Consider the following 23,801-nt stretch of genomic DNA (forward strand, 5'->3'; position numbering starts at 1 on the left):
CAGGTGTTCCTGTATGACAATTTGGTTTATTTTCACCTGTTTTGGGATTTTCATATATCATGCAATTAAAACAGGTACTGATAACATCTGCTTGTGCAGCAGATAACATTGAACAGTCAACTACACCTCCAGAAGTGTGGCTAACTTCATTTTTCTTTAGCAGCCTTGCCAGTAACATGCAGCACTGTTCCCTCTAAGCTGTGCTGGAGTCCTCCAACTGCATTGCTACCAGTGGGAGGGGGGAGAGCTGATGCTTCAAAATTGTGTTTTCTGTCACTAAGGGCAAACAGGTTCTCTGGAGTCCTGCAGAGCTGGCCTCTCACTATCGGAAATGTGATAGTGAAAGAGCATCCCCCACTGGCAGGACTGAAGGTAGAAGACTCCCACTCAGCTTAGATGGACCAGTGACATGCAGTAGTGACCATTCATTTATTTATGTATTTATTAGGATTTATTTACTGCCTTTTTGAAGGAATTCACTCAAGGTGATGAAAGTAACCATTGTTTTGTGTTGGTAGCACAGCTGCCTTGCTCAGAGTGACAGGAATACCCCCATCAGTTATTGTTCAGATTTTGCAGTTACCATTGGTTAATGTGATGTGTTAATGTGCATTAAGGGGCCCTTTTACTAAGGTACAGTAGAGTTACTATGCGGGAAGTGCATGGCAAAACAGCGCTGCCTTGTGATGCACCACAGTGCCCTGTGTTCAGTGTTCTGTGGTTGCTGTGTGACATTTCCCACGCCAGAAAATATTTTTCTATTGTTTAGTGCAGGAGGCGGGGAGTAGGCATGCCCAGCGGTAAGTGGCCATCAGTGTGCACTGTGCAATTACCACCAGGTTAGTGCATGAGCCCTTACTGCCTATGAAATAGGAGGCAGTAAGGGCTCAGCAGTAAATCACCACATGCCAATATTTTTATTAGTGCATGGCCATTTACGATTTCCATTTAAAATAATGGAAATGCTGCAGTAAAAGTGGATTCAGCAAGTAGCACCTCTAAGTGGAAACATAATTGTTGTTTAGTAACTAGGACACTAACAGGCCCATTTTCGAAAGAGATGGATGTCCATCTTCTGACATAAATCGGTACTTGGACGTCTATCTCTCAGAGATGTCCAAATCGGTATAATCGAAACCCGATTTTGGGCGTCTCTAACTGAAGTCCATTGCAGGGACGTCCAAATTTCAAGGGGGCGTATCGGATGTGTGGTAAAGGCGGGACTTGGGCGCTCCTAAGACTTGGACGTCTTTGACCCATACTCAAAAAAAGCAGAGACTTCCATGACTACAACTTGGACGTTTTCACCCGGACCTGTTTTTATTAGGAATAAGGCACAAAAAGGTGCCCGGAGTGACCAGATGACCACTGGAGGGAATTGGGGATGACCTCCCCTTACTCCCCTAGTGGTCACTAACCCCATCCCACCCTCAAAAAACATTATTCAAAATATTACTTGCCAACCTCAGATGTCATACTCAGGTCCCTGGAGCAGTTTTAGTGGGTGCAGTGCACTTCAGACAGTTGGACCCAGGCCCATACCCCCCCACCTATTACATTTGTGGAGGAAACAGCGAGCCCTTCAAAACCCACCAGAAACCCTCTGTACCCACATATAGGTGCCCCTTCACCCGTAAAGGCTATGGTAGTGGTGTACAGTTGGGGGTAGTGGGTTTTGGGGGGCTCAGCACACAAGGTAAGGGAGCTATGTACCTTGGAGCATTTTATGAAGTCCACTGCAGTGCCCCCTAGAGTGCCCAATTGCTGTCCTGGCATGTCAGGGGGACCAGTGCACTACAAATGCTGGCTCCTCCCATATCCAAATGGCTTGCATTTGGACGTTTTTGACTTGGACATCTTTGGTTTTGAAAATCGCCAAAACTCTAAGACATCTAAATCTAAGGATGCTCTTGGTATTTTTGAAACAAAAGATGGACGTCCATTTTTTTCGAAAATATGCTTTTCTCCACCTCCAGATTTGGACATTTTACAAAGACGTCCAAATCCCAACTTAGACGTTTCTTTCAAAAATGCCCCTCTATCAATCAGGTAACCATTGTTACATATCAGAAGCTGTAAGTGCATGATAGAACCTGGAAAACATAATGGAACAATTTGACAAATTAAAGAGTAACAAATCACCTATACCAGATGGCATACATCCCAGAATACTGATAGAAATGAAAAATGAACTTGCTGAACTATTGTTAGTAATATGTAATTTATCTTTAAAATCAAGCATGGTATTGGAATATTGTAGAGTGGCCAATGTAGTGCCAATTTTTTAAAAAAGCTCCAACGGTAATCCTGAAATTATAGACCGTTGAGTCTGACGTCAGTGCTGGGCAAAATGGTAGAGAACAAAATTACAAAGCATATACATAAGTGTGGATTAATGAGACAAAGCCAGCATGGATTTAGTCAAGAGAAATCTTGCCTCACCAATCTATTACATTTCTCTGAAGCGGTGAATAAACATGTGGATAAAGGTGAACTGGTTGATATTGTGTATCTGGATTTTCAAAAGGCATTTCACAAAGTACCTCATGAAAGACTCCTGAGGAAATTAGACAGTTATGGAATAAGAAGTAATGTCCTAATGTAGATTAAAAACTAGTTAAAAGGTTAAAAGATAGAAAACAGAGGGTAGAATTGAATATTCAGTATTCCCATGGAGAAGGGTAATTAGTGGGGTCACGCAGGGGTCTGTGCTGGGATTGCTGCTTTTTAACATATTTATAAATGATCTAGAGATGGAAATAACTACTGAGGTAATTAACCTTCCCCTCTTTTTTTACAAAAACATGCTAGTGGTTGCCAAGTGCCGTAATGCCGACACACCCCATTCAAAGTGAGGGGAGATATGATAGAGGTCTATAAAATAATGCATGGAATGGAATGGGTGGACGTGAATCGCTTGTTTAATCTTTCCAAAAATACTAGGACTAGGGTGCATGCAATAACGCTAACAAATTGGAGAAAATATTTCTTCACTCAACATCTAACTAAACTCTGGAATTTGTTGCCAGAGAATATGGTAAAATCACTTAGCTTAGCAAAGTTTAAAAAAAGGTTTGGATGACTTCCTAAAAGTAAAGTCCATAAGTAATTATTAAGATGTGCTTGGGAAAAATCCACTGCTTATTTTTAGGATAAGCAGCATTGGCCATTGTTGGAAAAAGGAATATAGGCTTGATGGACCTTCGTTCTTGTGACACTTATGTTCTTAACAATTTATACAAATTTATTCAAAACTGGAAACTCCTGATGTGAGAAAGTACATAAAATTTGAACTGGTTCATAACACTTTTTTTTCTTAGAACAAGCAAACATGGATATTGTATGCGGGGTCTGTCAAAAGTTTTGATGAATTATTGGCTTGACATATGGGATATCCTGCTGAGCCATAGCATTCAAATAAATAAATGATTCAAACTGAGTAGCAGTAATGGCATTTATCCTGCCTAATTATAGTAAAATATCATGTAGTCTATTGTCATAAAACATGCTGTAGAAATGAGTGCTCTCACAGCAGAGGGATGTAGGAATTTAAAAAAATATATTTTCAGCTACTAATACACCCTCTTGTGATAAAATACCTCTTCTGAATATAGGTAAACTAGCAAACATTTTAAAAAATAAAAATTATGTATAGGTATTTTGGCAAATTAATCTTTGACACATTTCTTTAAAATATCTTAGTTTTAATGTGGCATTATGACAACTCAGAATTTTATTAAAAAGAGCACATTTAGGGCATCTTTTACAAAGCAGCACTACCAGTTAGAGTATGCTGAATGTGAAGAAGCCTATGGGAATTGAATGGGCTTCTTCATATTCAGCACACGCTAATCGGTAGCACCGCTTCATTAAAGGAGCCCTTACTGACTTGTAGTTTACAACATAAGGGCCCTGTTTACTAAGCAACGCTAAGGGCACGCTAAAATTTTTTGGATAAGTGAAAACGATAAGGGCCATGTTTACTAGGCTGCGCTGTACACACGCAAACATTTTAGCGCGCGCTAAAAATTAGTGTTCGCTAATGATAGAGACACCAATTATAGGCATCTCTATTATATTCCTATGGGCATCTCCATCGTTAGTTTGTGCTTAAAGGTTTATGTGCCTACAGCACGGCTTAGTAAACAGGGCCCTAACAGGCTTATTTTCGAAAGAGAAGGACGTCCATCTTTCGACACAAATCGGAAGATGGGCGTCCTTCTCACAGGGTCACCCAAATCAGTATAATGGAAAGCCGATTTTGGGCATCCCAACTGCTTTCCGTTTCGGGGACGACCAAAGTTCCCAGGGGTGTGTCGGAGGCATAGCAAAGGTGGGACTTGTGCGTGCCTAACACATGGGCGTCCTCGACCCATAATGGAAAAAAAAGGGCGTCCCTGACCAACACTTGGACGCTTTACCTGGTCCGTTTTTTCTTACGACCAAGCCACAAAAAGGTGCCCAAACTGACCAGATGCCCACCGAAGGGAATAGGGGATCTTACTCCCCTTACTCCCCCAGTGGTCACTAACCCCCTCCCACCCTCAAAAAAATTTTTAATATTTTTTGCCAGCCTCTATGCCAGCCTCAAATATCATACCCAACTCCATGACAGCAGTATGCAGGTCCCTAGAGCACTTTTAATGGGTGCAGTGCACTTCAAGCAGACGGACCCAGACACCCTACCTGTTACACTTGTGGTGGTAAATGTGAGCCCTTCAAAACCCACCAGAAACCCATTGTACCCACATCTAGGTGCCCCCCTTCACCCATAAGGGCTATGGTAGTGTTATACAGTTGTGGGTAGTGGGTTTTGGGGGAGGGCTCAGCACACAAGGTAAGGGAGCTATGTACCTGGGAGCTTTTTCTGAAGTTCACTGCAGTGCCCCCTAGGGTGCCCGGTTGATGTCCTGGCATGTGAGGGGGACCAATGCACTATGAATGCTGGCTCCTCCCACGACCAAAGGGCTTGCATTTGGTCGTTTCTGAGATGGGCGTCCTTGGTTTCCACTATTGCTGAAAATCAGAAATGTCCAAGTCTAAGGATGACCATCTCTAGGGATGACCTAAATTTCAAGATTTGGGCGTCCCCGACCGTATTATTGAAATGAAAGATGGGCACCCATCTTTCAATAATACGGGTTTCCCCGCCCCTTCGCCGGGACATTCTGCGAGGACGTCGTCAGGAAAACATGGGCGCCCCTTTTAATTATGCCCCCTCATGTCACCCATAGAAACTTATGGGTGATTCTAGCGTTTAGTGCACACTAAAAACAGTAGTGCACCTTAGTAAACAGAGCTCTAAATTTTGAGTATCTTTAACTTTTTGTTAAGAAAAACGCTTTGAAAGTGTATTCGGTTCATGTATTTAACTTAGTAGAATTGCTAGGGATGTGAATTTGTTAGCATGCATTTAGTTCATTAATACAGCTTAACAATTGTAGGGGCCCTTTTACTAAAATGCATTCAAATCTGGGTTTAATATGTTTTAACACAGGATTTCCTGTGCATTAAACCCAGATCTAACATGGCAGAATTAGGTCTTGATAGAGATATATATCACTGGGTAAGCACTGGCAGTACAATAATAGAAGATATCTTTGTAGCACTGAAAATGGCGCATCCTGGATGTGGGAACTACCACAAAGGCTCCTACGGTAGCCTAGTGATTGTATCGATTGGCGCGCGGCAAGCGTGTTGTCACATGCCAACCCTTAAGTAAAAGGGGCCCCTAGCTGAATAATGCTTCTGTGTCCATTTCCTTTCATGCCATGCCCCCTTTCAAAAATATTTGAAAAAATAAATAATGCGCAATTAGTGTGCAAATAAATTAGGCAAAACGCTTTAATGTGTTTTGCGTTAAGCCTTTTTTTCCCGCTCTAAAGAATAAATTCTATAAATGGTGCCTAAAAATCATTGCCAAAAATGTTATGTGCTGAGCACTATTTTATTAAGGGTATGCGTCCTTTATAGAATAGTGCTTAGGGTATAATCCGTGCCTAACTTTAGGGGCCAGAAGAGGGTGCAAAAGCTGGTTCCTAAATTAGGTGCAGTTTGGCCGATTATGCATTTGCAGGCATAACATTTTGGAATGCCCCCAGAACACCCCTAGCCATGCCCCACAGTTTTTAAGTGCAGATCGTTATAGAATAGGATCGTCCTGTAAATCTTTATTAAGGCCAATTAACACCAATAATTGGTTGTTAGAAGCCTATTTTTAGCGCTGATTGGTTTGTTAAGCAATTAAGTTGCATGTACAAATTGGCTATGCGTGCTGACTTATGCCCGCAACTTTAGTCACCATTTATAGAATCCAGGGGTAAACGCATGTTAGGGCTTAATGCCCTTTAGTAAAAAAAGCAGGCCCGTGCCAAGGGTCTGTGCCGCCCCCCCGCAGACGAACAGTTGGCGCCCCCCCTGCAGATAAACAGTTGGCGCGCACGCCCCCCCCCCGTGAAGATGATCGCGGCGCGCCCTGGGGGCCTTTAAATCTTTTACTTGCAGTCGCAGCAGCGTCTGTGAAAGCGGAGCGCTGCCGACGTCTCCCTTCCCTTCGCGCTGTTGGTTCCCTCAGTGTCCCGCCTTCTTCTGATGTCAAGTAAAAGATTTAAAGGCCTCGGCAGCACGGGGCGAGGGTAAGCACCGCGGCGGCGCCCTCCAGAGGTGGACGCCCTCCTGCGGTGCTTACCCCGCTTACCGCATCGGCACGGCCCTGTAAAAGAGCCCCTTATAGCAGCAACATTGATTTAATGCACATTAGCATATAAAATAGTATGTACAGCTGATTCGTAAACATTAAAACACTATTAAACAAATGAGTGAAATAAACTGGAAAAATACCCAAAATCAGGAATAAAGACAAACGAACTGACAGCAAAGCAAAAGTTTTACATATATGTGTGTATGTAAAGTTACTGCTTAGAATTTACCAGTCCAATAAGCCAAACTATCATGAATAATATTCACTGTCTGTGGGGCTTATTAGCAGGAAAGATTGATTTTTAGGGATTTTATTCCTTCACTCCCTTTTTATTTTGTTTTGGGCTCAGTTTCATCTGATGTCATTCTTTAACAGTTTAGATCAGATCTTGGGCAAGTCACTTAACCCTCCATTGCCTCAGGTACAAACTTAGACTGTGAGGCCTCCTGGGACAGAGAAATACCCAGTGTACTTGAATGTAACTCACCTTGAGCTAGTACCGAAAAAGGAGTGGCCTAGTGGTTAGGGTGGTGGACTTTGGTCCTGAGGAACTGAGTTTGATTCCCACTTCAGACACAGGCAGCTACTTGTGACTCTGGGCAAGTCACTTAACCCTCCATTGCCCCATGTAAGCCGCATTGAGCCTGCCATGAGTGGGAAAGTGCAGGGTACAAATGTAATAAAAAGAAAGCTTAAGACAAATATCACAGAAAAGTTTTTAACAAAAGTATATGGTATTTGATGAAAAATACAGCCCAGCATGTGTTTAAAACAGAGAAAGAATTCTAAAGTTTAAAATTTAAAGAAACATGACCCTCATAAATGTATCCCTCTTTGTTTCCACTGAAAAAATTGCTTATATTCTATCATAAGTGTGATTTTGTATTTAATAATCAGAAACAAATAGTCAAGAACACTTGAGCATTGCCCAGACTGCTAAAAACTGTTGTACAAATTGATCACATTTTAATGCTCATCTTAATGTCTCTCTTTTCTCATGCTTTGTAGAGAAGAAAATCACGTTATTCTGACCTTGACTTTGAAGTAAGTTTGATTTATTTTTGGTTTAAACTGCTTATCTATACAACACCTGTTTGTGTTATTTATTAAACCAGCTACCATATGCATGCAGCTATAAAAACAATGCAGCTGCACATCAATCAACATATTGTATACTGTGTATGTGATAGGCCCACCTGTCTATAGAACTCAGATTTGTGGCCTCCTGGTGTTCTTAATTGTTAGGTTTCATTCCATAATACCAACTCAGTTAAAACATGGAACAATTAACAAGATGTTTTCACTGGATTTTTGAAAACATAAATGTGATTATGTTTTTTAGTGCTACAACTGAAGTTATTGATTTTCTTGGCAAAATGCACATTAATACACTATTTCTACTAGTTATTAGCATGGTTTTATTAGGTAAAGTTATTATAGCCATTATTTTAGAAGTCCACATGGAAATACCAGCACTTGAATGTAGAAAAAGTCATTCATGTGGAAATCAAGATTTTAGAATGACCATGACCCACATATTTATGCACTGATCACGTCGACATGTCCACATTTGGAAAAGAGGAGTGATGGGGCCATGGTATGGATGGTGCTGAGGTTTGCACATCTATAATGTATTTTACAAAGGTTATGAACATAGAGAGCAGACAATCTTGTCAGCATCTGCACCTGCTGTAAATCATGCACAAATGCTGACTCCTAATTGTTTGTTATGTATTTATTATTTATTTACAGGGACTTGATATACTGCAAATGGGACAAATCATGGCAACTATGCATTTAACAAAACAAATTATAAGTCTGGGGGGTGGGTAAGACATAGAGAGGAGAACATAGGGAGGAGAAAAAGAAGAAAAGAATGGAGGATAGGGAAGGTTATGCAGAGGGGAACATAAAGGCCTCCTGGGAAAGATGGGTTTTGAGTAAGGACTTAAATTTAGAGAAGGAAGATTCTAGTCAAATATGGAAAGGAAGAGAATTCCAAAGCTTAGGACCAAGGTAGCTGAAGGCAGATTCACGGGAAATATTTAAGCAGAGACAAGAGGGCAAAGGGAGGGCAAGAAGATTACTATAAGAGGAATGGAGAGAATGGGTTGGGATGTAGGGAATGAGAAGGTATAGAAGAAAGGTGATGTTTGAAAACCATTAGGTGGTTCTTGAACTTAATACAGGTGTTGACAGGTAACCAATGCTCAGCGCAGTGGAGATGGGTGATGTAATTGAAATGTGTATTCTAAAGGAGTTTTACTGCAGTGGATTGAAAGAACTGAAGATGCTTTAATGAACAGAGAGGGAGATCAGTGTAGAGGGAATTGCAATAGTCCAGATAGGAAATGATGAGGGTGAAAAGTAAAGAGTGAATTAAAGGGAGAGAGATAAAGAAACAGATGGCATGGATGTGATAAAGGGCAAAGAAAGACAAATGCAAGACAGAGGTTTGAAAAAGAGTTTAGCATCAAAGAAGACACCCAGGATTTTCACTGTGTCTTTTAAGGGAAGAAAGTGACATCAATTGAAGGGGAAGGAGGAAGAGGGGTATAAAGGCTAGGAAAAGAAATAGCCTCGCATTTGGAACTAATTAAAAAGAGGAGATTATCTTTCAGCTGGGAGGAGATGAGGTGAAGACAGCAGTTATGGGAAGTTAGAGACAACCAGGCATCAGTAAAATGAAATGTCATCAGCATAACAGAAGGGGGTGCAGTCTTGTTCTTGGATAATGGTAAGAAGAAGAGAGAGAAAATATTGAAAAGAGTACTGGCACCTTTCAATCTGTGAAGCAGTCACTGGGAGGCTCAGCTAATCTGCAAACTTAGTCTGCATCACACAGTTTCTCAAGTACTTTCTGAACCTCAGGCTGTCTAGCCTTCCCACACACTGTGCAGCTCAAACAATAAACTATGACTTAGTTCTATGAAATGGCCCCTTCCACATTTATACTGGGGCCATCGATTGCACAGACATGATTATCCAGCTATAAGAGAGAGGAAGGGGCCTACCGTAACAGAAAGTCATTTCATTCCCTCAACATACAAGTGGTTTCCAATGCTCAAGGCGACATCAGAGACGTCTTCCCAAGATTCTCAAATTTGAGAGTGGCCAGATAATTAGGGGATGGCTGCTAGATAAATCCTGCACTGCCTAACATACACACAGCTTCAGGAATGTGCAAGAAATTCATGCTGCACCCTCCCAGCCCCTACCACTGCTTCCAGCATATCCTTCTATACATGTCTTTTTTTTTTGTTCCCACTCGCACTCAGGTGATAGAGGGTACCAACATAGTGGCTCTCCAGACAGAGGCAGAGGAGCAGTACAGTAGGGTCCAATATCAAACCAGTGTAACCCCAGCTCAGGTTTGGATGTTCATCTAGGTGGCTGTCTAGTGCATGCCCTGAGTGGTAGGAGCTGGGTACACAAACAAATCTGTTGGTTGATGTGTCCAAGGCCAAGACTAGAATAATCCAGGAGGCTGAATAAACACTTCCAACTTTATAAATCCACTCAGTAACTCAGCTGACTCTACATATGGTGTTCTGAACCCACATTTACTTGATCTTTAAAGTTGCTTTCCCAGACAGAAGCAAACAAAGTAGCAACCAGTCTCAAACTATTTACAAACTGGCCAATATTCAGCACTATTTAACCAGCCAGGAACAGCTCCTGGTCAATTAAATAGTACTTAACTAACTAAGAGCTAATATTCAGAGTAAGATAGCCAGTTATCTCTGCTGAATATTGGCACTTAATACATAGCAGCTAACTGGCTATATCATGCAACATAATCAAGTAGCTGCGAATATTCAGCGCATCACCAGCTAAGTTTAGCGGCCAAATAGGACAGCCTAAATAGCAGTCCTATCTTTGGCCACTATGAACTTAACCAGCAAGCGTGGAATTCATGACTAACAAAATCCAGCAAAGTATTCCTAATATCCTTTAATTGAAAACATTCGCCTGCGTGCACCTGCATGATATGCATATCTCAAAGAAGGAACACTTCAGTCAATCCCAGTCCTGTAGCTGCAGTTCATGCCTTGGCTGATATAAAGATAAAGTAGTTGTAACAGTGCTTCATGACCATCTCCTGGAGCCACACCACAATTAATATGATGACATAGATTTATATATAGTGCTCCAAAATATGCAAATTTGTCTCAAGTATATTCATTGTAGTGATCCTGAAAACACAAGGACTAGGTGTGGCTCCAAGAGGGGACTAAACTCATTGGGGCCGATATTCAGACCACAGGAGTTAACCGGGCTAACACTCACAGTCACCACTAAACCCGTATATTCAATGCCGGCTTGTTTCCAATGATCGGCATTGAATATCCAGTTTATTTTTGGACGGTTACAAGATAACTTGCTATGTTGATATTCACATTTAGCTGGTTACCTTCTAACTGGCCAAAGATATCCCACATGTTCTCATGGCCAAATATAGCTGCTAAAGTGGGGCTGATAATTAGCGGATAGCCTTTTATGTTGGCCAACATAAGCAGCTATCTGCTAGCCACTAACTAGTGATACTTAGTGGGAGATAGCCGGGTATCCCCCCACTGAAAATCACTGGATAGCCGGTTATGTGGCATTTAACCAGCCAGGAGTCAATCCTGACTGGTTAAATACTTTTGAATATCGGGGGGGGGGGGGGGGGGGGGAATGTCTTAGTACGTTAAAGATCAGTGTAACAAACTTGAACTTTACTTATCATGTGATGCAATAGGTAACCAATGAAGGGAATAAAGGACAAGTAGTTGTGACCCACTGAGCGAAAAGGTACCAAAAGTGGGGTATGTGACTTATTTATACCACAAGATAGAGGAATATCAACTGTATAATCCTGAAAATTTTCAGCTTCAGATATGGGCTACTTCTTGAAAAAATAGAAACATTTATTAATAAAAAAAAACTAATTAACCCTAGAAATCATATACCCCACTTTAGGTACCTGCAGTTTTTAGGCTGTAGAACATGAAAAACATGAAAGTTGTGAAATAAATTGCATAATCCCATTCTACTAACCCTATAGTGTACAAAACTTTCAAAAATGAAAGTTGCCCCTCCAAATGTTTATAGCCTTTATCGCTGTTATTTGTAACCCCACTTTTGATACTTCTTCGCTCAGCAGGTCACATATGCTTCTACACAGTTTTACCTGCTAATAATCACTCAGATATACTTTTGGTCATTTACTATAAAAGAATTGATGATGCTAATTATTTGTGAGGATTTAATACAAGGATATCCATCTTAAACCATTTTGATCTAATCAACTTGAGACAGAAATGATACAAACCGCCATATGCTTCAAAGCAAGTGTCAGATCTCCTGTTATTGGTGTAAATAACATGGAGGGACATTTTCATATGTCCAAGTTAAATACTTTAGAAAGCAGTGTTCTATAACAATGAGCCACTAGGTGGTATCAGTAAAATTTAACATCTGTAACCAGAATAACAGCACCTGGTTAAGTAATTTCCTTAGTGTAGTAGCATTGCACAGAATGGAAGAGGGACTTAGTGGCCAACAAAAATAAATGCCCTGATACTATTATGGCACTCAAAATCATGTGCACAAATTTAGGCACACATAATTTAATTGATAAGCAAATTAGCACTGATTATTGGGTGCTAATAATCAATTATTGGTGCTAATTGGCATTAATTAAAATTTGCAGGCATATCTTTAGGCACAGGGGTCTGCACATAAATTTTACGTATGGATCTGAAAGGGGGCGTAACCATGGGAGGGGCATGGGTGGCTCAAGGGCGTGCCTGGAATTTATACGGTGTTTTGTAGAATAATTGAGATCCGTGCATAATTTAGGCATGAGAATTTATACCAGGTTTTACTTGGTGTAAATCCTCATGCTCAAAATTGGGCGCAGATCCAGGCACCAAATACTAATCTATAAATGGCGCCCAACTCTGAGCATCATTTATAGAATAGCACTTAAAGCTAATTTTTCTTGGCACCCAAATTTTGGTGCCATTTGTAGAACAGAGTCCTAAAAGCTTACCTAAGGGCATGAACACCATACAGAAATTACAGATTATTGCTATAACATTAGAACACCAATCGTCATACAAAAACTTAACATAAAAATATTTAAATGGCCCAATTAGATGCAAACCAGTGCTAATTAGCTCGTTTAATATTACAACAGGTTATTGCAATTTGCATACAATAATACATCTGCATTTATTTATTTATTTATTTATAACTTGATATACCGCCTTTAACTGACAAAGATAGCAAGACAGTTAACTACAATGTTTTGACACATCTCACCATTGCTCCCTTATCTTTTTTTTGGGGGGGGGGGGCTCAGCAGACAAGATAAGGGAGCAATGGTGAGATGTGTACATAAGTACATATAAGTTACATAAATGTTGCCATACTGGGACTTACTGAAGGTCCATCAAGCCGAGTGTCCTGTTTCTATCAGTGGCCAATCCAGGTCACAAGTACCTGGCAAGCAGTGGATTTTCCCAAGTCCATTTTAATAATGGCTTATGGACTTTTCTCGTAGGAAGCTATCCAAACCTTTTTAAAACCCCGCTAAGCTAACTGCTTTTAGTACATTCACTGGCAAGGAATTCCAGAGTTTAATTACACGTTGAGTTGAAGAAATATTTCCTTTGATTTGTTTTAAATTTACTACTTTGTAGCTTCATTGCCTGCCCCCTAGTGCTAGTATTTTTGGAAAGAGTAAACAGCAATTCATGTCTACCCATTCCAATACACTCAGTATTTTATATACCCCTATCATATCTCTCTAGAGCCAACTTTTATCCAAGCTGAAGAGCCCAAGCCATTTCAGCCATTTCCTCATAGGGAAGTCATCCATCCCCTTTAACATTTTTGTCGCCTTTCTCTGTACCTTTTGTAGTTCCATTATATCTTTTTTGAGATGCGGTGACCAGAATTGCACACAGTATTCAAGGTGTGGTCAACCTTTAAGGCTTTTTCCTTCCTCATGGTGTAATGTGCTTTACTTTCACAATGTATCTGTGTAACCCATATGTTCGCTGTTTAAGGGGGGGCTGAGAAGTATTATTGGTTTAGTGTCCTCTAGATAGTCCTTTTCTTTATTTCTTTAAAAACATTTCTTAATCTTGGATCACATTTCCTAATATGTGGATGAAAGAAAGTATTTTGTTTCTAGCATGCATGATTTTTTCTTTCTTTTTTATATCAGATTTCTATAAGTGGTTCCTATTTGGTGTTTACCAACAATTTCATTTGTAAATTAGAAAATGCTGGCTCCTCCTGCATCCCAATGGCTTGATTTTGTGCGTTTCGCATTTGGACTTTTTTTTTTTAATGGACCAAAAAACGAAACATCCAAATCACAAAACCTGTTCAAAACAGTATTTAAAAAAAAAAAAAAAAAGATAGACATTTTTCTTTTTTGAAAATTACCTTCTTTTCAATTTAGATTTTGGACGTTTTTTGCTAGATGTCCAAAGTTGGACTAAGACGCCATATCGAAAATGCCCTTCACTGTCAAGCCATGCTTCAGAATCAACATTTTAATCTGCATTCATCTATGTCAGCTTCGTGAGATGGCTAAGACTTTCTCCCCACAGAATTCCAAACGTTAGCTGGCCAGTAGAATTGAAGTAAGGCCCAGGAACTGAACCCAGATTTCTTCCATGGCAGTGAATTCCTAAACCATCCCAAAGTACTCATTTTTAAATATGAAAAGGCAGCTATACTAGTAAATTTACATATTTAACTAAATATAAGTGGAAATGAATGACATGTATGCAACTGGGCCAGCTGCCTGAGCATAGGATTTGCTCATTTCTGAAAAGTGATCCCCTACCCCCATCCTCAGCTTTCTAATTTATGATGTCTATTCAGGGACATCAAGGCTTAACAAATTAAGAGCAACAATCCTTTATTACAATGTGTTCACATTATTATTAGCATTTGTATAGCGCTACCAGACGCACGCAGCACTGAACACCTGATACAAAGAGACAGTCCCTGGTCAAAAGAGCTTACAATCTAAATAATACAGACAGACAAGACAGTTACGGGTGAGGGAAAGTAATGGGTGAGAAGGGAGGAAGGGACAAGGGGAGGGCAATTGTATGTATGTAAAGTCAAGGTATATTTGGAGATTCACACACATGAAACTTGGTCTTAGAATGAAGTTTTACATATTAAAAATGAAAATGTGTTGCATCAAAATATTGTGCTTGTGCATATTAATATGAGGTTTTGAGCAGAGAAAAAACTAAGGGGGTCTTTTACTAAAGATTAGTGCATTTTATCTATAGCAGGGCTCATAGGAATAAAATGTATGCTGTGGCAGATAACGTGATCTAAACTTTAGTAAAAGACTCTCTAAATGACAGCTTGAAATGGGGAAAACAACTCTGTTAATTATACATCAGTCAGACATGGGTGGAACAGGAACACATTATTTGTTCTTCACCTTCGTAATTCTGACACTGAAATGAAAAAAAAACCACAAAGAATTTCAAATTATAATCCCCTTGCAGCATAGACACATTTTTGTAGAATTTGATGTATGCAGGGATAGAAAATCCAAGTAGCAAATAACGGCCAGTTTTTAATATGCAAAGAAAAAGACTGAACTCCCAGTTGAACAATGAATAATAATCACACTGTAGAAATGATAACATGAGCAATATAAATTCTTCTCTGTGGCAACAGTTCCCAAAATATCTTAGGCTGATATTCCAAACTTCCTACCAGTCATCCAGCATTTTCCAACCAGTGAAGAAATACTGTATGTTCATTTGACATTCAGAAGTGTGCCATTTAGTGGTGTTCCTGGCCTGGATAGCACCCGGGGCGGAGCGCCGATGCGCCCCCCCCCCCGCTAAATGACACCTCCCCCCCCTGGCAAAATGACACCCCTCCCAGGTGCATGCCGCTGGGAGGGGTGCCGCGGCGCATGCCTGCTCCGAGTTCGCTAAACTTCGTCACTCGTTCGCTATTGTAGTATCTATGCACAACCAATTGATTGAAATATAACCTCTAGAGTAAGGGTACTGAAATCCAATGTGTAGGTTCTCTCACCTAGATTCGGTTTCTATTATATCCACAATTAATATTTATGTACATGTATATTTGCATATTTTAGATATTTGTATATTTTAGCAGACATGTACTGTATGTGGCCTTTGAGAACTGGAATTATACACCTCTGTTGTAGATTATTTAAAATATAAAAATATTGGACCTCTCAGGGGTCCTTTTACAAAGGCGCACTGAAAAGTGGCTTGCAGTAGTGTAGGCGCGGGTTTTGGGCATGCGCCAATCCATTTTTTAATGAGCCTCTAAAAAAGGCCCTTTTTTGCCAAAAATGGACGTATGGCAAAAGCAAAATTGACCTTACCACCAGCCATTGACCTAGTGGTAAAGAATCTGGGCGGTAATGACCTACGTGCATCAAATGCCACTTGGCATGCGTCTGTTACGCACGCCCAAAAATAAAAAGTATTTTTCAGATTTGCATATCAGATGCTCGCCAAAAATGAAATTACCGCAAGAGCCACATGGTAGTCAGGCAGTAATTCTTTTTTGTCATGTGTTGGGCACGCGTAAACGCTTATGCGGCTTAGTAAAATTTGCAAGCATTGCCTTCATCATGTGCATATATATTTCATACATATTCATTGTGGAAAATCAAGACTGACTTGGTGTTCCTCCAGGACATAGTTGAGAAACCCTGCTGTAGACGCAGAAAACATTCTAGGATATTCATTTGTCAATACTCATTTTTTTAAAAGTCCTCTTTAGCTTGGGTTTGAATAGGGCCAGAGAAGAAGTATTACGTATCCACTCAGGGAGTCTATTCTAGGTATACAGTGTAGTAAGTTGGAAGGAACAGAATCTGAAGCTGGCAGTGGAGAATACAGATTAGATTGATTTACCTGATAAATTCCCCTCTCCATGTACTATTTAAAGCGGGGGTGCTCAATGTTAGTCCTCGAGGGCCGCCACCCAGTTGGATTTTCAGGATTTCCATAGAATATGCATGAGATCTATTTGCATACAATAGAGGCAGCACATGCAAATAGACATCATGTATATTCCTTGGGGAAATCGGAAAACTTGACTGGGTTGCAGCCCTTAGGGATAAACATTAAGCACCCCTAATTTAAAGCCTCCCTCCATGATAAGCAAGTAAATGGACTGGCTCAATCTAGAGATCTGAATTTAGCTCACGTCTTTCTCAGAAGTTCAAGGTTACATTCAGGTACAGTAAGTATTTTCCTGTCCCCATGGGGCTTGTAATCTAGTCTGTATTTGAGGCAGTGGTGGGTTACGGGACTTGCATAAAATCACAGGGAGCTGCAGTGGGATTTGAACTAGACATCTTTAGTTCTCAGCCCTCTGCTGTAACTATTATTTTTATTTATTTATTTATGTATTTATTTGTCTGTTTATTATTTATTTATATTTTGCTCACACCTTTTTCAGTAGTAGCTCAAGGTGAGTTACATTCAGGTACACTGGGTATTTAGGCTACTCTTCCCACATTCTATTATAAATTTTGTTTTCCATCCTAAGAATGAATATGAGTCTATTTGGAAAATTATGTATCATGAAGACATTAAAAGTTAGAAATTTTGAAAGACATGTTTACTCTTTGCAATGACATTTAATGATTTTAGAGGCTTACTTGGTTTTAAAAAAATGCTTAAACAGGTGTTTAATTGAACTAATTAAGCGTTTCAAAGTCAACTCCTGGTTTGAGTATCTTTCTCACTCGGATGTGCTGGCAGCAAATAAACAAAGCTAATTACTTAATTGATTTAATTAGGCACTTGTTGAAACTTTTTGAATGTCATCAAAATAAAATTTAAAAATCAGTGGAATGACTAGGGATGGGAGACTGTTCCACAGTCAAATTCAAACCAGGCATATCTCAGCTTAGCTCAAATTTGACAACAGCAGCATTCCCCAATGTAATCCAGAGAAATCTGCTGAATTGTTCCTTCATAGATCTCAGGGAAATCTGAACTCAGCAATAGAAATTCGAAACAGATTCACCCAATGAAGTAAATCTACAATGATATTTTGCTTTCTAAGAGTTTGATTGAATAAATTCAACAAACCTGAAGATTGCTCATCTGTTTGTGAAATATGGTGGCAAACTTTCTTTAAAAGATTCATGCACCCCTAGAAAAGACAAGTAAAATCCCCAATCATATCTTCTTCTCCCAATCCTTGTAGGTGATGCACTATACGTTCCCCTCCGCACCCCCCAAACCTAAATCTGTATAACCTGCAAGTATTTCAGTGTTAAAAATGCCTGTCATGTATTTTGTCTATTTAAAATGTACTGTAAAAATAGTTTTAAAATTGTGAAATATAATAATTCACACAACTCAAGCCTGACAACTTTATATGTAAGAGAAGATTATGTAAGACTACAAAATTCTCATCTTGCAGCCAAAGTGAGCCAGCAGTTGTAAACATTTAAAGAAATACTGACTGCTGCCAGGTAAATATTGAGCTCTGCCTATTTAAACATGATCATTACAATAGGGAACTCTGTGATCTGTGTTCTTGTGGTACATTGTCCTTACTTCCCTGATTGAAGTCACTCAGGGCCGTGCCTAGGGTCTCTGGCGCCCCCCTGCAGACTATCAGTTGGCGCCCCCCCCCCCCCCCCCCCCCGTGAAAATGATCACGCCCCCCCCATGAAAATGATCGCTCACCACTTGCCACACTGAAAGGAATTGTCAGCAATATTCTTAGAAACAAATTGCTATACATTGCAAAATAAGATAGCAGATGTAAATTCTCAAAGTGGACATATTCCAAACGCTAAAATGAAAATAAAATAATTTTTTTCTACCTTTGTTGTCTGGTGACTTTCTTTTTTCAATCATGCTGGTCCAGTATCTGATTCTGCTGCTATATGTCCTCTTAACTCCATTTCCAGGGCTTCCTTTCCATTTATTTCTTTACTTTTCTCCTTTCTTCTTCATTTCTTGCTCTATATCCATTTCCAGCAATTTCTCCTCTCTCCCTGGGTCCTGCCCTCCCATCCATGTCCATTCTTGTCCCTCTCTGCCCTTCCCTCCTCCATCCATAGCCAGCAAGCCTCCTCTCTCCCCTCCCCTCCATTTCCAGCAATTTGTCCTCTCCCTGGGCCCCCATGTCCATCCTTGTCCCTCTCTGCCCTTCCCTCCTCCATCCATAGCCAGCAAGCCTCCTCTATCCCCTCCCCTCCATTTCCAGCAATTTGTCCTCTCCCTGGGCCCCCATGTCCATCCTTGTCCCTCTCTGCCCTTCCCTCCTCCATCCATAGCCAGCAAGCCTCCTCTATCCCCTCCCCTCCATTTCCAGCAATTGTCCTCTCCCTGGGCCCCCATGTCCATCCTTGTCCCTCTCTGCCCTTCCCTCCTCCATCCATAGCCAGCAATCCTCTCTCCCCTCCCCTTCCAGCAATTTGTCCTCTCCCTGGGCCCTGCCCTCCCATCCATGCCTCTCTGCCCTTCCCTCCGCACCCTGGGGCCTTTAAATCTTTTACTTCCGGTCGCAGCAGCGTCAGTGAAAGCGGAGCGCTGCCGACGTCTCCCTTCCCTTTGCGCTCTTGGTTCCCTCAGTGTCCGCCTTCTTCTGATGTCAGAAGAAGGCGGGACACTGAGGGAACCAACGAGTGCAAGGGAAGGGAGACGTCGGCAGCAGTGGCGTAGCTAGGGTAGTTGACACCCGGGGCCGGTCATTGTTTAACCCCCCCCCCCCCCCCCAAATCCAGTACTAGGCATACCGAGAATACAAAACACTCACGACCTATAGAGCAATTTTACCATACCATAAGCAGTCGTTTCTACGAGTCACACAAGAAAAAGGAAAGCATCTTAAACACTACAGTGAGCACTAGAACATCAATTCACCTATTGTAAAACGAAACCAGACAGAATAGTACAGATCGTAGATCCTGCACAGTCAATGCCAACTGAAAGCCATGTCTTTTTCAAACACAGATACACCCTAATCCACTATAGGATAAGTAATCATAAACTTTCTATTTAGACAAAAATTAAACTGAACCGATGCCAGACTCTGCATACAATGCAACACCACAGAAACAGAAAATGTCCCCTAGTACTGTGCAAAATATAAAGACAGCAGATGTAAATTTGAAAAAACTAACAAATACCAATCACCACTTTACAAATTAACAAATAGAAATAAAACATATACAGAAAATAAAATAATACCATTTTATTGGACTAATACATTTAGCTTCCAGAGGCCAAAATCTCCTTCCTCAGGTCAATACAGTATAGTGCTGTTACAGTATCCTATCCTGATCTGAGGAAGGGGGTTTTGTTCTCTGAAAGTTAAGTCAAAATGTATTAAAATTAGTCCAATAAAAAGATTACCTTATTTACATGTTCTATTTATAAACATTTATTAACACAGCTAAAATACTATATCCTAAAGCAAAATAATAAAAATATATATTTACAGTTTGTTGTCTTTGGTTTCTGCTTTCCTTATCTTCTTTTCACCGTCTTCCTTCCATCCAGCATCTGTCTTCGCTCTCTCTCTGCTCTCCAGTGTCTACCCTCTCTAATGTTCCTTCCATCCATATCTGCCCTCTATTTCTGCTCCTTCCATCCACCATCTGCCCCAGTCTGCCATCTCTCTCGCCCCCTTCCATCCACCATCTGCCCTCTCTCTCTCCTTTCCCTCTAGCATTTGCCCTCTATCTCTGCCCCCTTCCATCCACTGTCTGCTCTTTCACTCCCTTCTATCCACTGTCTGCCCTTTCTCTCTGCTCCTTCGATTCACCATTTGCCCTCTCTCTTTCCCCCTCCCATCCATTCAGGGTCTGCCCTCCCTCTCACTCCCCATTCCATCCAGGATCTATCCCCCCTCTCTCACTGCCCCCTCTTTTCGGCTCCCAGTTCCCATCCACCCCTGCCCCTAGTTCCAGATCCATTGATTCTCCCATCCACCCCTGCCCCAGGCATGACCCCATTCTCCCTCCTGCTCACTTTTCAGACCCCAGTTCCAGCTCCATGCCCCTTCTCCCATCTGTCTCCCACCCAGTCCCTTCTGCCCATCCGAGTCCCCCTCACCCCATCTGTCTCCCACCCAGTCCCTTCTGCTATCCAAGTGCCCCCCACCCTCACCCCATCTGTCTCCCACCCAGTCCCTTCTGCCCATCCGAGTCCCCCTCACCCCATCTGCCTCCCACCCAGTCCCTTCTGCTATCCAAGTGCCCCCCACCCTCACCCCATCTGTCTCCCACCCAGTCCCTTCTGCCCATCCGAGTCCCCCTCACCCCATCTGGCTCCCACCCAGTCCCTTCTGCTATCCAAGTGCCCCCCACCCTCACCCCATCTGTCTCCCACCCCGTCCCTTCTGCCCATCCGAGTCCCCCTCACCCCATCTGTCTCCCACCCAGTCCCTTCTGCTATCCAAGTGCCCCCCACCCTCACCCCATCTGTCTCCCACCCAGTCCCTTCTGCCCATCCGAGTCCCCCTCACCCCATCTGTCTCCCACCCAGTCCCTTCTGCTATCCGAGTCCTCCCCCACCTTCACGGTCACCCCATCTGTCCCCCACCCTCACCCTGCCTCGTCTTCTCCCTGCCATCCGTCTTTAAAAAGAAATTGTTTGCCGACGCGATAGCGAGCGCAGCACCTCGTGTGGAAGTAAAAGAAGCGAATCCGATCATCTCATTGGGCCTTCCTTCACTGTCCCGCCCTAGAGGAAATAGGAAGTTGCGTCAGAGGAGGGCGGGACAGTGAGGGAAGGCCCAATGAGATGATCGGATCCGCTTCCTTTACTTCCACACGAGGTGCTGCGCTCACTATCGCGTCGGCAAATAAATTTAAAGGGCTGGTGCGGTGGGGGTGCCAGGATGAAGAGCAGTGGGAGCGGCGGCACCCCCCTTTCTGGTGACACCCGGGCCGACCAAAAAATTTAAAGGCCTCGGCGGGGCGAGGGTAAGCACCGCGGCGGCGCCCTCCAGAGGTGGGCGCCCCCCTGCGGCGCTTACCTCGCTTACCGCATCGGCACGGCCCTGAAGTCACTCTTCGTGGTCTCATCTCTCACCGATCACTTGAGCCTTCCTAATACCCATTCAAGTATTTATTATGTTGCATAAATATTTCTAGATTAGTGCGGAAGAAATCAGGATGTCATCTCTTATTCTTCTTATTCTTTTTTACTTTATTTTCATTTTAAAAAATCAGTTTGGATGTTATGAAGCCCAGTTTTATATAGGTTGTCTAGGACTGGAAAGGGCCATCCAAGTTGAGATGTTCAACATTTACAAAAGATTCACTGGACTCAGCCTATATACATTAAGATATGGAAGAAATTATATGCATTTGATGGCATGTAAAGTGTAAACATTTTACAAAAGACATATTGGGGTCAATATTCTGCATGGTTTAGTAAGCAGGAGAGGTAGTACCACTGAATACTGACTCTAACCACACAATATAAATCCAGGCAGTGGAGAGGTGGTCTAGGGGCAGAGTCAGGGAGGATCTGGTACTTATATAGGCACAGGCCATATTCATGGCCTGTGTCCACATAGCTAAGTCACCAACTAGTTTGGTATAAAAGGCTGTCCTATCTTTTACCGCTTAGCTATGCGGGTGCAGGCATTCAAAATTGGCCAGCACATGCATAACTTCCAGGTTGCCGATCTGATTCTTCTCCCTTCTAGTCCCCCCGATCTCTCCACTCTGTTCCCCAAACCTCCCCTTGTTACAAGCCCCCCCCCCCACTAGTTGTGATTGCCCCATACTCCCCATTTCCAATCACTCTAGTCCCTTGACCCTTTCCCCCACCTCCATCCCTGAACCCATAGATACATAGGTGATCACTGGTGTCTTGTGGGACAAAAATACCCTTTGCAGTGGCAAACTTACACAGCAGTATATGTAAATTTGACATTAATTAGCTGCTATGATGCAAATTCATGCAAAGCACCTTATTACTTTGTGAAAAAAGGCATGCAAAAAAGGCTTCACATGCGGGTTTTCATGAGAAAACTAATTAGAGCGCATGAGCTGTAGTTAGTTTGCTAAGAGCCAACTTTGCCAAAATTGCATGGTGATAGCATCTGTTTAAATATGTTACTTGCCCCCCAAAAGTGCAAGATTCCATGCTATCTACTCCTAGGAAAAAGCAGTAGCTTTCCCCAGTTCTACCTCAAGAGGTCAATATCTATATCATATCATCTCTGTCTCTCATCTTCTCCAGGGTATACACACTAAAGTCTCTTTTCATATGTCTTCTGGTGCAAACTACATACCTTTTTAATTGCTTTCATCTGAATGGCTTCAAGTCTTTTTATGTTGTTTGTCAATGTATTCAGTCTGTAATTTTGTTCTGTATAATAGTCTCTATTATACAGTGCCTGGCACTGACATCAGGCTCCACCAGTCTTTAGTTTTCTGAATCGATCTTTGAACCCTTTTTATAAATTGGCATTATAGTGGCCACTTTTCAATCTTCAGGTGCTGTATATAATATCAATGATAGGCCACAGATTACTAATAGTAGATCTTCAATTTCATTTTTTAGTTCTTTCAATACTCTGGAGTATACCCCTTCTAAGTTCAGGTGATTTGCTGCTGTTTAGCTTGTCAATGTGGGCTATTACATCATCACAGAAAGAGAGTGGGAAATGGACCAATGACTCCAGGAGAACGGGAGATAAGATTTCAAAGAACCACTTTATTCAATGACTCGACACAGAAAACTGTGTTTCGGCCAAAAGGCCTGCCTCAGGAGTCTTGGTGATTCTTGTATTCCCAAATAAAAAACTTGAGGTCGAGTGGTCTGAATGGGAATCAACCGATGACGTCAACAGTTGATTCCCATTCAGACCACTCGACCTAGCTTAACAACATAAGAATAGTCATACTGGGTCAGACCGATGGTCCATCTTACTCAGTATTCTGCTTCCAACAGTGGCCAATATAGGTCACCAGTACCTGGCAGATTCCCAAACAGTAGCAAAATTCCATGATACCAATCCCAGGTATAAGTAATGTCTTTCCTCTGTCTATCTTAATAGCAGATTTGGAATTTTTCTCCAGGAGCTT

The 23,801-nt window shown here is 41.7% G+C and overlaps 1 protein-coding gene across 1 annotated transcript in view; it reads left to right on the top strand.

Moving 5' to 3' along the window:
* ADGRB3 (adhesion G protein-coupled receptor B3) overlaps positions 1-23,801 on the top strand; it is a 1,672,438-nt gene that overhangs the window by 1,606,425 nt on the left and 42,212 nt on the right. The window contains exon 28 of the mRNA XM_030199002.1: positions 7,709-7,744. Coding sequence (XP_030054862.1) covers positions 7,709-7,744 — 36 coding nt within the window. The remainder of the gene's footprint in view (positions 1-7,708; positions 7,745-23,801) is intronic.

The sequence above is a fragment of the Microcaecilia unicolor genome, chromosome 3 (genome assembly GCF_901765095.1).
Source record: "Microcaecilia unicolor chromosome 3, aMicUni1.1, whole genome shotgun sequence".
In the NCBI taxonomy this organism is placed as follows: domain Eukaryota; kingdom Metazoa; phylum Chordata; class Amphibia; order Gymnophiona; family Siphonopidae; genus Microcaecilia; species Microcaecilia unicolor.